At 40.9% G+C, this 17,500-nt stretch overlaps 1 protein-coding gene across 1 annotated transcript in view; it reads right to left on the bottom strand.

Moving 5' to 3' along the window:
• Window positions 1–17,500, bottom strand: part of LOC137989986 (uncharacterized) — a gene marked incomplete at its 3' end in the record, with an annotated part of 58,798 nt that overhangs the window by 24,195 nt on the left and 17,103 nt on the right. Inside the window, exon 4 of the mRNA XM_068835546.1 lies at window positions 8,483–8,629. Coding sequence (XP_068691647.1) covers window positions 8,483–8,629 — 147 coding nt within the window. The remainder of the gene's footprint in view (window positions 1–8,482; window positions 8,630–17,500) is intronic.

The raw sequence follows: 17,500 nt of genomic DNA, 5'->3' as shown, positions 1-17,500 counted from the left end.
GGGTTTCAAAGCAAGGGCCAGTTTAACCTATATAACACCAATCACAATCGGCACAGGGTATTTTATAAACAATTTTGGGTTGGTGTTCACTAGGTGGTCTGAATTTAGGAGAAAGGAATTTTTGTTGAAAAGTCTTGAGGGGCTTATTTACAACTCGAATATCGTGCCTTCGAAGAATTCTTGTTAAGGGTTGCGTAACACCATCAATGAAAGGAAGGACAGCAAAACCGTTAGGCTTCTCTTGAGGCGCGAACCATTTAAAAAACATACCAACCAATTCTTCAGGTGAAGGGATGGCATGTGTGGGTGGTTTGAAAAATTTCCGCTTCAAGATATTGGAAATAACAAAGGAGGGATAGTTGTTGGCTCGTAGATCAAAGATTGATTTCGGTATTTTTCCATTGTGGTGTACTTGGGAGTTTAATTGCGCGGTGTAGGAGGGTCTCGGCTGTGCTGATCTTGTGGCGTTTGTCGTGGTGAGAAGAAAAGACTAAATATTTGTCCGTGTGAGTTGCTTTGCGGTAAACATCAATAGTGATCGCGTTATCCTTGCGAGAAACCAAAGTATCCAAGAAGGCGATCTTTTGGTCAGATTCCTCCTCAATAGTGAATGAGATGTGTGGATCGATGGAATTAAGTGTAGTATGAAAAAAGTTAGCATCTCTTTTGGTGATACAGAAGCTATCATCCACGTAGCGTTTCCATACGTTAGGTTGTACTTCAGACGTGTTGATGGCCATTTCTTGTGCATGCACAAGTTCGCAACCATAGAGCTGACGGGGCTGCCCATCGCGCAACCACGGATCGGTTTATATATCTTATCATCATAAATAAAGTAATTGTTAGATAAGATGAATTTCAACAGTGAAATGATTTCATTACTGTCTAAGCTCGCGCGTGAAGAAAGTGAGTCGTCCTTAAGTAGTTTGTTTTTTTATGTAATCACAGGCTTTGTCTACAGGAATGGCTGTAAATAGTGATACAACATCGAAGGATAGCATAACTTCGTCATCCTGGATGTCAACATTGGAGATTTCTTCAGCAAACGTGGCAGAGTTAGGAACAGAGGAACCATTACTGTTTTGTAAAGGTGACAAGATGTCGGTAAGGAACTTAGAAGTATTGTAGAGAGCTGAGCCAATGGATGAAACAATGGGTCTAACAGGGTTTTCTTGTTTGTGGTGTTTGATTGATCCACGAATGACTGGTGGTGTGACATCAGTGAAGTGAAGTTTGCGGTAAGTGGAATCACTGATCTTGTATTGATTCTTCAGGACGAGAAGCCTTTTATTGAGTTCACGTTCAATCTTCTTGAAGGGGGATTTGAGGACTAGTTCATAGGTGCTACGGTCGCTAAGTAGAGAAGTTTCCTTTATCAGCTTTCATTAAAATCCTGGTACAAAGCGTACCCAGATTATGATATGGCTTAGCCACTCTGTTTGGTACACGAATCTTTCTTCAAGTCTTCCCATGTATACGTCGTTTGCAAAGTTGGGTGCGACTCTGGTTCCCATAGCTGTTCCTTTGATTTGAATGTAATGTTCATTACCAAAGGTGAAATTGTTGAGTTTGAGAACCTTCTCGAGGAGACATGATAATGTTTTCGATGATGGCTTATTTTGGTTTGTTTCGCCTAGCTCTTCCTCCACAATAGTGAGTGTGTGTCTATTTGTCGTCTGTGTGTCTATATTCGTGTATAGGCTTGATACGTCTAGTGTTGCTAAATAACACTTTTAGGGTAACTTACCCCAAGCCCGTATTCGTTTAATGAAGTGTGTGGTGTCTTGTATGTATGACGGTAGCTTTTCCGCTATAGGTCTCAAAAACTCGTCCACATACGCTGATAACTTCTCCGTGTAGCTGTTTACGGAGGAAACTACTCAGTGGTCTACTTGGATTGTTAACTTTGTGTATTTTGGGGAGCATATAGAACAAAAAAGTCATAGGATTTCTTGATTGTGCTGCCTTAAGAGTTTAGCTACTTCTTCTAGCTCCGTCATCTATAAGTGTATCTACGCACCGGTTTATTAGCTGTTCGTGTTCAGGAGTAAAATCTCTCTCTCTACTCTCATGTAATGTAATTCATTGTCTAGTTGGCATTTAGCTTCCTTTACGTAGTCCTTTGCATTCATGATCACCGTAGCTCCGCCTTTGTCTGCGGGCTTGATGATTATGTCCGTTTTACTGCTTAGTCTATTCAAAGCTGCTCTCTAACGTTTAGGTTCTTACGTTGAAATCGTAGGTCGCGCAAAGTCTCAGCTCATCAGTGATTTCTTGCCTTAACCTGTCAATATATTTATTAAGGTATGGTTCCCTTGAAGGTCTAGAATAGATCTTGCGCTCCTTTTGGTTCAATTTTTGAAGTATCGGATGGTTGGTATCCAGGGCCGTCTATTAGTTCTTCTATATTCTCAGGAGTGTTATATTCTTTAAGGGTTAGTCTGCGGGCAAAGGCATCAATGTCCTTATTGTAGGTCGCCCAAAGTCTCAGCTCATCAGTGATTTCTTGCCTTAACCTGTCAATATATTTATTAAGGTATGATTCCCTTGAAGGTCTAGAATAGATCTTGCGCTCCTTTTGGTTCAATTTTTGAAGTATCGGATGGTTGGTATCCAGGGCCGTCTATTAGTTCTTCTATGTTCTCAGGAGTGTTATATTCTTTAAGGGTTAGTCTGCGGGGAAAGGCATCAATGTCCTTATTGATGTAATAATTTTTCTGGTGGCGCTGGTGTTAGGCAAAAGTTAAGTCCCTTACGTAGAAGGTTTGTTTCCGACTGCGTATGTTGAATGTCAGATAAGTTTACTGTTCGCCTGTTTAAGATCTTCTCTATCTGTGTGGAATTATCACGTTCCTATCTCCGTTATATATATATCGATCCGATCCGAATATATGAAAGAAAACTAGTTCACTTTCTCTTACTAGACGAAGCTCCAATATTGTCGAGCACTCTTGAGGAAAAATCGGGTGACATATCCAGTGTGTGTATATATATATATATAGCTTGAATATCTGTAATGGTTGACCAAACGATAAACTCCCAACAGAAGGATCCAAAAGGATGCACGTCTCCTCAGTTAGTGTTTAAAGCTGCATGTAAACTGGAGAGGAAGACAAAACTTCTCGAAGGTCCAGGAAATTTAATAAAAACGTTTCGGCCCTTCGGCCTTCGTCAGTTAAATTTTTTTTAAAATAGAGTACAAGTTAAAAATCTAAGGATAAAATTGCCTAATTATTACAGCAGTGGAGACTATACAGTCTCTGAAAGACTAACAATGGCTATTGTACTGGAATACAATTAAGTAGTAAATTGTATGGTACAATACAAGCCAAAACTAAAGCTTAATCACTAAAACAAAAGTAATGATGTAATAATAAAATCTAGAGTTATGCAAGTGATTCAATCTATTTATGTAATACCGACTACAAATTAGATGGGACTATAATGGAAACAAAAAAGCTTTTTATGGAACATTGAAATTGATCCGTTTTCTTCAACGGAATTCACAGCGCTTATTGAGGCCAAAAGGTTGCAGTGTGCGCAATTGTGCCGCCCAATAACCCTCCCGCTTTAATAAAGTGTTGTCTAAATCTCCATCAGTGTTCATTATCTTCTCAATGACAATGAAATTGAAGTCCGAAAGGTTGTGATGAAATTTATTGAATTGAATGGCAAGCTCGCACGATTTTTTGTTTCTTTTCATGTCAGATTTATGGTTTCTGAACCTGACTTTAAATGCATTGGAAGTCGAACCAACATACTGCACTTTGCATTTGTTGCAGGAGGCTAAGTAAATAATTCCCTTAGTGGTCGATTACAATCCGAGGCTACCTAATATTTCGTTGATCATTAAAAAACATTTTCACTTGCTCGAATCCAACCAAGTAGTAAGGGAAATTTTTCCTGCCAAATCCGTCATTCCAGCATACCGTAGAACAAAGAATTTGAAGGACATTCTTGCACCCTCCAAATTCAAAAGAAGTCGAAACCATGACAAGGCTAATTTGTAGTCGGTATTACATAAATAGATTGAATCACTTGCATAACTCTAGATTTTATTATTACATCATTACTTTTGTTTTAGTGATTAAGCTTTAGTTTTGGCTTGTATTGTACCATACAATTTACTACTTAATTGTATTTCATTACAATAGCCATTGTTAGTCTTTCAGAGACTATATAGTCTCCACTGCTGTAATAATTAGGCCATTTTATCCTTAGATTTTTAACTTGTACTCTATTTAAAAAAAAAAAAAAAATTAACTGACGAAGACCGAAGGGCCGAAACGTTTTTATTAAATTTCCTGGACCTTCGAGAAGTTTTGTCTTCCTCTCCAGTTTATATGCAACTCTCTCTCTCTCTCTCTCTCTCTCTCTCTCTCTCTCTCTCTCTCTCTCTCTCTATATATATATATATATATATATATATATATGTACAGTAAGGTAGGGAGGCGATATATTAGCAACTGATTGCCTTAATTACTTAGGATCACCAGCCTATTCCAGTTTGGATGGCGATTCGTTAGGCATTGCTAATAGGCATTGCTAATATATCCCCTCCCTACCTTACTGTACTTAGTTGATTTCCAGGGGGATATGGCCGTGCATCACCGATCGACCGGGGAGTAGTGAGGTGAGCCTGATTGCAGAGAATGTGTGTAATTGTCTCCTCGGACCTGACCATCTGAAGGCCAAAATTGTGTATGTGTTGTACAGTAATATGTGTTCCTAGTGTGGTTGGTTCAGTGGCTGAGTGGTTAAGGCATCCGACCGGTAATCTGGGGACCCAGGTTAAATTCCTGGCTGAGCCACATTTTCACTTAATTGCTTAGTTATGCTGATTTCTGTTCCCAAATTAACCTTGTCTATATAGAAAGTTACAGGAAACTCAACACTGGACAACTTCTGGGAAAAACTGTAATTGCCCTGAGCGGGATTTGAACCCACGTCCCCCTGATCACTAGTCGGGTGTGATAACCACTACACACTACACACTATACACTATCAGGACAACCATGCTGGCAACATGGCTGATTGATCACTTAACGTGTGGCATTTACGTGGGACTCCCTAATGGGCCAGTTTTCTTTGTGATAACGCTGGATCAACAAGTGTTTCAAGGGGACAAGGGTAATTAATGTAAAGAGTCAGTTAAGTAGATCCCTTGAGCCAACAACGCATGTTGCCAGCATGGTTGTCCTGATAGTGTAGTGGTCATCACACCCGACTAGTGATCAAGGGGACGTGGGTTCAAATCCCGCTCAGGGCAACTATAGTTTTTCCCAGAAGTTGTCCAGTGTTGAGTTTCCTGTAACTTTCTTCAATTTCTCTTCAACTTGGACTGTGAATCCATTTGCGATCCTCCTGGGGGTGATGCGTTGTTGGCTCAAGCCAGGGATCTACTTAACTGACTAATATATAGTCGCAGAGTTGGATTATTTGGTCGAAGACATTTATTGCTACTCAGAGTTTCATGCTCCTTGCGGAGCAATCATCAGGCAACTGCCAAAAATAACGGATGCCTACTGGCGTGATATATATATATATATATATATATATACTAAACTACAAGAAAAAAATCAAAGAGGGAACGAAGGTTATCCGTGACTTAGCCTGCGTAGCAAGCGTTTCTGTTCGAAAGAAGAGCTCCCAAACGATTTTCGGCTAAACTTCAGAATACAGGGCCACTCACGCGCTCCTTAAATCTACTGCTCCCGTGGTCCGCAGTCCGCAGTCAGCTAGGAAGTGTGGCAGTGTTTAAGTGCAGTTGTCCCGCAGTCGACATAATTTACATAATATTTTTATATAAATGTCACGAAATATGCCGCTTGCATCGAACACATTGCTGATTAGGCCTAAGTATTCTCGTAAAATTTTAGCTTTTATTTAGCGATTCGGTCAACTACACTTTTCACGAGATCATGTGAAGAATAAAACACTCGTTTACTGATTAAGCGTAAGCGCTCGTTGCAGTGATTAGGCCTAAGAACTCTCGTAAAAGTTTAGCTTTCATTTAGCGGTTCGGTCAATTACACTTTTCACGAGATAATGTGAAGAATAAGGCACTCGTTTACCGATTAAGCTTAAGCCGCATTGCAGTGATTAGGTCTAAGAACTCTCGTAAAATTTTAGCTTTCATTTTGCGGTTCGGTTAACTACCCTTTTTATCGACTGCGGGACTGCGGTAGCAACTCATTTCAACACTTAGTTCATTGCTTATTCATCCACTGCGGGACTGCGGACCGCTGTAGCACTTCATTTAAACACTTAGTTCATTCCTTATTCATTGACTGCGGGACTGCGGACCGCGGTAGCCCTTCACTTAAACACTGCCACACTTCCTAGCCGACTGCGGACTGCGGACCACGGGAGCAGTAGATTTAAGGAGGGCGTGAGTGGGGCAAGAGACTGAGGGAACGCTTGGAGAAGACCCCCTATTTTTGAAAAACCGGTTCGCCTACGAACGGGGGCTTCTGATTGGTTCAGCAAAGTCACAATGATTGACAGGTGACAAATATTGAATCAAAATATTTCTTGTTAGTTCTAGCGTGACAAAGACAACGGCGGAAGATGTGAAAAGTTTTGAATCGTGTTTGAGCGAAGTCCAGTTGAAGCTGAGCGAATCGGATCTCGGTTTTACGTTGAAAGGGGAACAAGAACTGTCAATGGGCCATCTTTTTAAAGGTATAGATGTGATGGCCGTTTTGCCAACAGCATTCGGAAAAGGCTTAAAATTTTCAGATGTTTGTCATGATGTGCGGGGTTCACGAAATAAAATAAAACAAAGAACAGGCTTCTACATTGCAAAGCATCATACGCGATCAAGTGGTTGAGGTAAATTCTATCGGAATGACAGCCTGTGATATAAATGAAAACCTGGACTGCTTGGACTATATCCATTAAGGAAAATTCAAAATTCGGGGTGCAGGGATGGCGGAGTGGTGAGAACACTCGCCTCCCACCAATGTGGCCCGGGCTCGATTCCTCCACTCGGCGTCATATGTGGGTTAAGTTTGTTGGTTCTCTACTCTGCACCGAGAGGTTTTCTTCAGTTTCCCCTCTCCTCAGAAACCAACATTTGACTTGATTTGCTTTCATTGTTAATTTCAGTTTACAGTGTCCCCAATTAGTGATCCAGCGCAAAATCGACTAGACACTTAAAGTAAAGTTCCTTTTCCTTCCTTTCCTTTTTAAAAATTATTTAGGAGTCAGCTGAAGCCGTTATGGATAAGTGTTTCCATGGTTCACTAAAAGCAAAAGATTCGTTATTTAACAAAAATTGGGCGGCGCTTATTGTCGACCAAAGTTTGGACTGGAATGAAGTAAGCTTCTCGTTCGCTTTTGAAAGATACTTTGTATTTACGCAGGATCAGTTAATAAAATGCCTGTGAACTAGCAGAATCCATCTCAGTTTTGAGGATCAAGGAAAAAAATTGTATTCGTCAAATTATCTTCTTACCTTGCCCAATGTAAGCTTAGGTCCTATATCATTAATTGAAACAAAATAAATATAACTATGCAGCTCCCCTGTTAATCTTCTCTTATTGTAAGAAGAAAGGTGCTCCTTGGCACAAAGTCACGGTATTTTATTTACGATTTGTGACAATTTGACCAAAGCCTGTAGATTATCAAAATAGTGAGGAGGTTCTCTTGTGATTTCCAGGCCTCGGTTGTTCAAAAGGTGGATAACGCTATCCACCGGTTAATTCACTATCCCGCAGCGGATAAACACTAGAAAAACCAATTGAGATATCCAGTGGATAGTGATTTATCTAGTGGATAGCGCTAGCCACCCTTTGAACAACTGGGGCCATGTGATTTAGTACGATTGATTTCGTCAACCACTTTGCACCAAGAAATAGCCAGCAAATCGCACTGAAATCGCCGCTAGTTGAAGAATCGTAACGAAAACCTCTTGAATGGTCTCATTGGTCTGCTTTGGTGGAGCTTTGCACTTAGCGGGCTTAATACCCATCGAACTCTGTACGATTTATGTTCCTAAATTTCTTATTTTACGATCACACGGATTTCATACACGTTCTGAAAATAGACTGACAAATTCTGCATTGATCGCTCAGTGTCTCTTCGGTGCCTCGGTTTGTACAGACAGAATTAAACATGTGTTAACAAGGTTATCTGATATTGGCCAATTTGTTAATAAGATGTCAATAAGTGCGTGTTAAATCAACCATAAAAAGGTGGGCGTTTTTTTTTTCAAAAATAGGGCGTCTTCTTGCAAGCGTTCCATCAGTCTCTTGCCCCAACTTTCGCGCGGCCAGTTTGCAGGAGGAACGTTTGCTACGCAGGCTATCCGTAACTCTGAGTTTGTAGGTAAGCGTGAAACTCGGAGTTACGGATAACCTATGTTTCCTCTTTGATTTTCTCCGATAATGATTATAAATAACTTAAAATATCTTTCTGTGGCTTATAGCGGAAATTGCTTGTTGGGTGCCCCGGGAACCTTTAACTGCAGATAACTTACTTGGAATGACGTTTACAGTGAAGCCATGCTTTCTCGGTACAGAATCATTAACTGCATACGCGTGACATTCATATCTTCCCAATCTACCAGCAGAGTCGTGTTCAAAAGTTACGTTCCGGATATGCATAGTCGTATAAAGCTTCACACCTGTCAGTTTGAATGTAAGTAGTTCAAACACTTGGTTAATAAAATATTAACGTGTTAATTAAGAAATTAGAGGATTTAAAGAAGTACAGAATAACTGATTATCAATAAATTATGCTTTTTCATTTCTCTACTGTAACCTGTAGCTTGACTATTATGTACTTCAGTGCGTCAACTGGGTCAAATTGGAAGCCTTAATTAATTGCAATCACGGGATGAGACTACGTCGATCGTGAAGGATTACGAAGATCGATCGAGTAGTCGAAAACCCAAGGCGGATGACTCCCTCTCATACCTGCATACTCCCTCAATTATCAAGTAATCAAAGGTAATCGTTGGTAAAGTCGTCGATACCTTGTCTAGATCTACATGTCTCAGTACTCGGCAAAGTACATACGAAGCTTGTGTATTTTTGGTGAAAATTCAACCCAGTTTAAGAGTCCCAAGGGAGAAAGGCAAAAATTTGGGGGCTGGTGTATGTATCCCGCTTTCGCTTTCGAATGAAAAGCTTTTTTCCGCCAAAACCCTCACTGGATCCAAAGAACAAACGAGCTTTTTATTCACACTACAAAGTTACTGCTTAGTTACATAGGCGTACGGGCCTGTATTGCACTAACTGGTGTGCGGTATTTGCAGTCGTGAATTAATCAATTTAGGCATGATAACTTTCTAGAATCATTTCGTAGATTATTGATTGGAGACTCTCAGAAGATCTGAGTTACCTGCTAGGCAACCACTCTCTTGTGTGAATTAAACTGGCTTTACCACGAGCGTTACGTGCGTACAATGTCCTACAGTGAATTTCGTAAAAATGTACGCGACAGTGGAAACAAATACGCATCTTGCGTGTGTTTTTTTTGTTTAGATCTCGCTTTAATTTGAGCGAGTAAGTATGCTAGTAAGCGGGCCAATCGACAACGGGTTACCTGTTCCGAATGTAAAAAAGACATCGTCACTGAGTACCAAGACGCTCATGCAAGAACCAAGCATATACGTAGGAAAGTTAACTTTACTGTTTCTCGTGCGCCAAATCAATCGCAACTATGTCAATCAAAGTGCTATGCAGTAAAATCGATGCGGAAGCACTAGCAGAACAGAACAAGTTTCACTTTGACTTAGTTTCGCGCTGAATGGAACGAAGAAAGGAGCATTCATTGATTTCTACTCCCCGAGATCAACCAAAGGCGAAATACTGTATGAACTGGTAAAATCTTCTATCACTGTACTCAATCTTGACCTCAAAAACATTGTTGGTAAAGCCATCGATGGGGCGGCTAATATGAATTCGAACGGTGTACACAAGAGACTCTCAACAAGAATGGAAGAGTGCTCCCCGCTCGCCCTGCAGGATACTATGACACAGATTGATCCATAGCGAAACGCTCTGGGGATTACCCGGGCTCTGTACAACTTCTTAGAAGCGAGTCCCAAACGACGCGCCCTGTTTAGTGACGCAGACGTACAAGGTGAGGATCTGAAATTGACGATGAAGTCACTGAGTGGGACGCGATGGTCATGCCGGTGGGAAGCCGTAAAGGTCGTATACGGGCAAATGGAACGCATTGAAAAAGTCCTTCTCACGCTGTGTTCGGAAAAAGATCCAAAAACTCCTTATTGACCGCAATTTGTGACTTTATTTTCGGATTGTTTGTGCTGAAATTAATCCTGAGCAACGCTAATAGTCTATGCCGATATCTTCATGGGAGGACGGTCGACGTGATCTTCGCTCGTAGAAATGCCGACATGACCATTCAGGACCCTATGCCAGTGTCGAAGTGAAGAAAGTTTCAACAGCGTATGGCAGATAGCATCAGCAATGGGTCTGAAAATAAAGAAATGGCTGACCATTTCTCAGTTTAAATTACGAGAAGCCAGGGCACTCAGACAAACGCCATCACACCGCCTTCAAGCCCTTTTAGGTGAAGGTGCGCAAAGACAAACGCAGCTGGCACCGGAATTTCACCACCGTATCAACACTTACTATGCGTCCATCGACAAGGTGCTGTCCGAACTTGAGCTCAAGTTTAGCGGAAATGACTAGGAAATACTCTGTGCCTTGGGAAATATCTGTCACAGTGAAACAACTGACCTGGAAGCCGAGCAGAAATGTACGCGAGTTTTCGTCGTGCGCGCGTATTAGTCTACATGACTGTTTTAGAAATGCTAGGACAATGCACGAGAATGATCTATTTGATACGTTTCCAGAATTTTGTAATGAGGTAAATATCTTTGCAGTGATACCTGCCACATCGTGTTCTGCAGCACGATCATTCAGTGCGTTGCTTACATTAAAAACTCACCTCCGCAATACCATGGGGCAAAAACGTGTAAGTAACTTCGCACTTATTAACATTGAAAGGGTATATGCCGACTCTGTAGTCAACCATAGTCGACCTTTTAGGTGATTCCCTGGTTTTAGCATTGCGCAACTCTACTGCGCATGATTTCTTGCTTAATTGGTGCGCGCACATGGCGGATTTTCAGTGTCGCCAGATTAACTGTCATGGAATCGCTATTTTCTCGTTAACCAGCACGGTTCCCCCCTCCCCCACCCCCTTTTTTTTCATCGTTTTATGTACTCGCAATAGGTAAACGGAAAACACATTTTAAGGAGAAAAAAGTTGGGGAGTCAGGGTGGTTTAGTGGTCGTCAACCGTGCCTCCCAGCGCTGTGACCCGCGTTTAACTGTGGCCTCGGGTCGTATGTGGGCTGAGTTTCAGTCGATCTCAATCTGACTCCGATGGTTTTTCTCAGGGCTCTCCGGTTTTCCTCCCTCCTCAAAATCGATTCCCGGCCTATTCCATCAGGCTGTGGTGCTGTGCTCCGAGGTAATATATGGGTCGTGCTCAGGGGCCGAGCACCTAGCCGGCAGCACAGGTCCTTCGGTCCGACCTCGTTGAGCTGCGCCCTTAGTAATTCGGTCTCCGACTGCGAGAAAGGGCGATTAGCAAGTCAGATATTATTTGAAGTTGTAGTATTTGTATACAAATGCCGTGAAACTGCATTTGAACCCAGACAGTGAACCTGTGGTGATGTAGGGGTCCAATTTGCTTTCATTGCTTTGCAAGATTGAACAACTTGAAATAACTTTAATGAGAGATTTTAGCCCGGACAAACAAGTAGGCTCAAGATTAATTTTTTTCTGGTTGATTAAGTTTCGAAGGCTTCCGACGTAATTCGAGAAAAAAAGCACGGTGACCCCATCTTTCTATTGCATTTTTTTAATGTCCTGTGCATGAATATCAGTTGTGCTTAGTTTGAATGGTGAACACCTGACTGGCAAAATTTTGAGCTTTTATTTTTATCCAAAAGCCGTTTACTTTGAGGGTAAGTTTTGGATTTCACGGTTGGACCTCAAGGGTCAGATCCAGGGAAAAAAGACTTCAAAGTCTCACTCACAAATTTCAGCGTGTGAAGGCAGCTTATCATATATGCAAAACGCGAGTTTAAAAGTCTGAAAGCTCAAAACTCCCGTGCTGCATACTAATTCTGCGGCGTACAAACCCATTGCATTCTTAAACTAGTGAGCCATTGACGTCATTTTCTCCTCGATCAAGCTCTCTCAAGATCTTAAAGTTAGTAATGGCGGAACATTAAATAGGAAAATTCGAATTAAAATAAACAGGTGTCTGAAAATCAAGGCTTAAAACTTTGGTCGTCTAGTGAAATTCAAAGAAAAATAAGAATTGATTTTTTGGTCACAGGTGTAACAACTACATGTGCGACAAAAGCGCTTATAAGTGGCTAATAGTGCTAAAACTGACACGAGTAGACCCATGATTTCAAAAAGTTATAGGCGTGCGATCATTTCAAACAGCACATGGCTCAAAATTGGCCTGACAGTGGGTAATTATGTAGAAATCCACACTCCGATTCTTGCAAAGGAGTTTTTCATTCGCTCAGTTCTTGAAGCCTTTACATAAATTTGCGCCAGCTTTTCTTTCCCATGTATCACGGACAGGACATCTCGACTGTTGCTCATCCTTTTTGTTAGTCTAAATCCGAATTCACTAAGTAGACTTGTTACCTCGTTTGCTAATGACTTTGCCTCTTCTACTGTTTCCACCGACTTGATAAAGTCATTTACATAAAAACCCCATTCGATAGCATTCCCAGCGTCTTCGCTAAGGTTTTCTTTGTTAACTTCTGCAGCTCTTTTCAGGGAGAAATTGGCACAACTAAGCGAGTCTGTGACACCAAAGATGGGATTGTTCATCTGGAATTCTGACGGCCACTCTAGATTAATGTCTTCCCACCAAAGCAATCTTAAGGCATCAGCGTCTTCAGTCGGTACCTTGACCTGATTGAACATTCATCAATATCGGCAACAAGTGCACGTTGATGTTGTGAGCAAAACACCCAGTAAGCTGTTCGTAAGGTCAGGACCTTGATGAAGCTAGCTATTAAGTGACACTCCATCGTGCAGGGCTGCCGCGTCAAACACAACACGAATCTAGTCTTTCTTTTGCACGTGAAATACCTCATGGTGAGGCAAGTACCAAGTCTTTCTGCTTCGACTCGCAGCAGTCAGCTTCTTGGAATATCCTTAGTCCTGTTTCGGGACTCCCTCTTACCCCGCCCTGAAAATGGGACTGGAACCCAGGCGGGAAAAGAGAGAGTCCTGAATTACTTGCGGGCGCATGCTCGGAATGACGCCAAAACTGAGGGAAAAAACCATATTTGGAAAAACATTCCTTATTTGGGCATATTGTATTCCGAGTGCTTTTACACTGGATAATGTGAAAGGAAATTATAACGCCAAGTTTCTGGAGGCAACTCATCTCGAATTTAAGAATGTGCCTAAGGCGGAACAACTGCAAGCTATTCATGCAGTCGTTACGGGTAATGATGGTTTTGTTAAACTTCCAACAGGATTTGGGAATTCTGTTTGCTACATGGTTGGTCCTTTAATATGTTTGCGATTTTCTTCGATCCGAGTCCGATATTAATTGTAAATCAGTCCTTCTTATCGTGAGTCCCAATCGTGGAAGATCAGATGGATGACATACGAAAGTATGGAATTTCGTGCCTGAAACCAAACTGAACAGCAACATGATGTTGGCGCAGAAAAATATCAAATTTTGATTTAATTGCTCTCCCGAGACTCCTTGACAAATAGACTGTATGTAAGTCGTGAATGTGAATCGCTCAACGAAGACTAATAAATCTCTTGCTGCAACTCTTGTTTATTGTTCATTATTTATTTTTCATTACTTCTGTCGATCAAGTTATGTGATAATTGCACTGATACAGTGAACATATATTTGAGTTGCACAGTAATTATTGAAACTGTGATTGTTTCAGGAGTTTAGGCCTATCAATTTTTTTCAAAATCGGGGACAAATTGTTTGGATACCCAATATAAAACAGTCAGGTAAAAGATGTCGTAAATACTCTCAGTTTTATCAGGAATAATACACAAAAACCGGTGACAAACAGAGATTTTTTTTTTTGAGTAATTAGAGTAGAGTAATTTACTCAGACTATTAATTTTTCCTTAGAATAATTTATCAAAGCACTTGTCGCATTAAATCTTCCTTTCCTTACAAGGACAGACTTAGGGCCGTGGCCAAATGGCTAAGGTTTTATGTAGAGCTGCCTGTTGAGCTGCAATGATTTTTATATCGGAAAAACTAAAAGACGATTGCATGACAGAAAAACTAAACATTATTCCTTATAAAGTTAGATAAAAAGTTAAACGAAATTGAATCACAACCTGGACTATTTGTTTCATTACATACCAGTGCTGATAACGCAATGATGAAGCAATAATGTTCCTATTAAATTTCTACATGTTTTTGTGCAGTCAAACATCGATTATTCGACGTTAATTGTCACGATTCTTTTTTTTTTTTTGGTCAAAATTTGTTCGTGAATATTAATTAATAAGGATGAAATATGCTACTTAAAAGCGTGTGTTACCTTACTTTTATTGCTGTTACTTAAAAACACTTTCCTTCTGAAACTCATTGTGACAGGTAAGGTACTGCAGATAATATGAAATTCTGACTCCGAGCTGTTTTGTCGCTTAGTGAAATCCTATGCTTTATTTACTAGTTTAGCCTTTGCATCGATTTATTGCGATCTTCTCTCAGTCGTTACATGTATTCGGCAATAATTTTCCAACATCACTGCGATCGGGCTTTTTGCTCCTCGTTTGGTCACGACGAGGCTTAATTTAGATGTTCTCTTTACTGACACTGCGAATCACACAGTAATTTTCATATACAATTTTTTGTCGGAGTTTCAAGGTTCCCTTTATTTACATATCCAGCCTGGCATCTGATGCAATATGAGTGGCTCATTCCGAGCATGCGCCTGCTAGTAATACAGGACTCTCTCTTTTCCCGCCTGGGTTTCAGGCCCATTTTCAGGGCGTGGTAAGTGGGAGTCTCGGAACAGGACTAGGCATATCCTTTGCTGACAAGGTTATCCATAAAGTTACTGTAATTTATATGAAAGGTTTCATCACATTTGAGCTTTCTCTTCAGAGACTGCAACTGTGCTTCGGTCATTTGCCTGTTGTCTGGTGACCACGGGTCTTCACTCTTCCACAACATTCCAACTTCATAGTGTCCGTTTACTAGACGAACAGAAGTCTTCATCTTGTCCAACGACTTTTGGTCTTCAATTCACATTCCCTTCTTTCATCTATTGTCAATGTCAATGCCCTCAAGTCAAAGAAACTGCTCCATTTGCCGATCTGACAGTTGACTTCCATGCTTTAAAAAAATTATATTTACTTTCTGTGAGTTTAAGGAGGATAGACCATTCACTGGCCCAAGCACAGCCCATCCCAGTACAGTGCGAACAGCATACGGTTCTCCTGCTCTCCCTATACGATATTCTTCATGCACCTGGACTTTACGAACATTTGCAACAATCAGCATGGTCACCTGTTTCAAATCTACTTCAGGAATTACAATGTCCTTTAAATGGGGCCATCTTGATAAATCTTTTGCCTTTGTTGTATTGATGCTGAGATTATCAATAACCTTCACGTTTTTTTTTTTATCATCACGGAATGCGACTGTCACGTTTACCAGCTGCTTGTACTTCAACGTCGACTTGACCAACCCCTACTGCAGACTCTCTCAGCAATGTTCATACAGCAAAGGTATCCTATTTGTCAATCTCTACGTTTCTGTGAATATAAACCTAGAGAGAAACGTTTCTTCACGTCCGGTGTCCAGTCGATGTGTACGTTCAAACAGAGTGTCCTTCCTTACTCAGTAATTCACTGGGCACAACTTGTAGTGTAATCCTTGCCTTTAAAGTTGTAGAATATGTGTCATCACCTGGAAATGTAGTTATTGACTCACATTAGCTGGCTATTTAACAGCTTGGTTTCCGACATCGCCTATGCTTGTATCCCAACGTTCTTCTGCTGATTTGTGCAGGAAAGTATGATGCGCTTTCTGGCAAGGCTTGCATCGAAACGCCGATTTACATTCAACAGGAAAATGTCCCTCTTGTAAACAGTTGAAACAAAGTCCCTTGTATCTTGCAAAAAATCATTTTTTGCCTTACAGACTTGATGGTGAAATCAGGTCAATGTTCTATTTTATGGCAGACTTCACAGCTGTAGCATTTCTCAGCCAAAGGGGTACCTCTTGGCATTGAAATGTTGAACGTCTACCTTGGGTGTTCTCAGACTCGCTTTCTTGAATATGTGATCGATCCAAGCTGCGTTGCAAATGTTGTCACTCTCAATCCACCTTCTGCTGCGGGGTCAAAGGGCCGGGCTTGCCTGTTATCCTTCACTGTTTGTTTCACAAAGTTCCTGTTTACTTCACCATCTTTGCCCAATATGGGGTCATTGCTTGCCTCAGCCCGCCTTTCTATGAACTCTACTAGATCTTTAAGACTTGGGAACCCTCCGTTTTCTCTAGTACGAGGAGCTTCCTTTCTTTACTCAACCTGAAGTACAATTGGTAACCTTTCGGACATTTTTGCCAAATTGGTCATGTTCAGCGTTTATTGAGTACAAAGTTTCATAAAAAGTTCTTGAACGATCAGCAAATTCCCGCAGGCTTTGTCTATCACTACTTGAGATGTTTAGTTCTACGGCTGATGTATCAACACACGCTTTACTACAACATGTGGTCGACCGAAAACTCCAGGCACTCCCTCAAATCTTCAAATCCAGTCAATGCATGTCTAGCTTGGCCATCGAGAAAGTTCAGTTCAGTTCAGTTCAATGCAATAAGCATGACATTTTCTGAATTTCAGAAATGTTCTGAGAGTCAACCATTTCATGAAAGCGAGCTTTAAGTCTAAAATATTCTCTTGCATCACCAGAGAACTTGACTACGTTCAATGTGGGAAGATTGGGCCGAGTTAAAATCAAATCTCTGCTAGTTGTTAGTCGTGAAACCATGCCTTCAATTGCACTGTGAAGAAAACATGGATCACCAGATAGATAATCTTGCTTGGGCACTGAAGCCTTTATGGGATTGCATCTTAGACTCCTTACGATTTAACACTGGTATTACTGGCTGATTTGGGGTCGACGCAGACAAAAGGACATTAACACTGATGTATGTGCTCGACAACATTCTGTTCTTCGACGTGAGTAGTAGACTCAGTGCTTATCACTTTGTGAACTAAAAAAATCGGGTGCAAGGAAAAAGTCAACAATACGCGGTATTCTGGGTGGTGGGCAAACCAGGTACTATCACAAGCCAACAAGATGTAAATTAAGTGACAAAAACATGGCTAATTACCATGTTCGTGGCAAAAGTTCTTTTACGACTTTTTTTTCTTTTTCTCCTCTTCAAACCAAATCTTCCATTGAAACCACTCAAATGAAATGAGTTTGATTTGGATACAAATGTTCAACCATTATCATTTCAATGGGCTGACAAGAGGACT

This window comes from Montipora foliosa, unplaced genomic scaffold (assembly GCF_036669935.1).
Source record: "Montipora foliosa isolate CH-2021 unplaced genomic scaffold, ASM3666993v2 scaffold_484, whole genome shotgun sequence".
NCBI classification, from domain to species: Eukaryota; Metazoa; Cnidaria; class Anthozoa; order Scleractinia; family Acroporidae; genus Montipora; species Montipora foliosa.
This window is presented reverse-complemented; position numbering and strand designations above follow the sequence as displayed.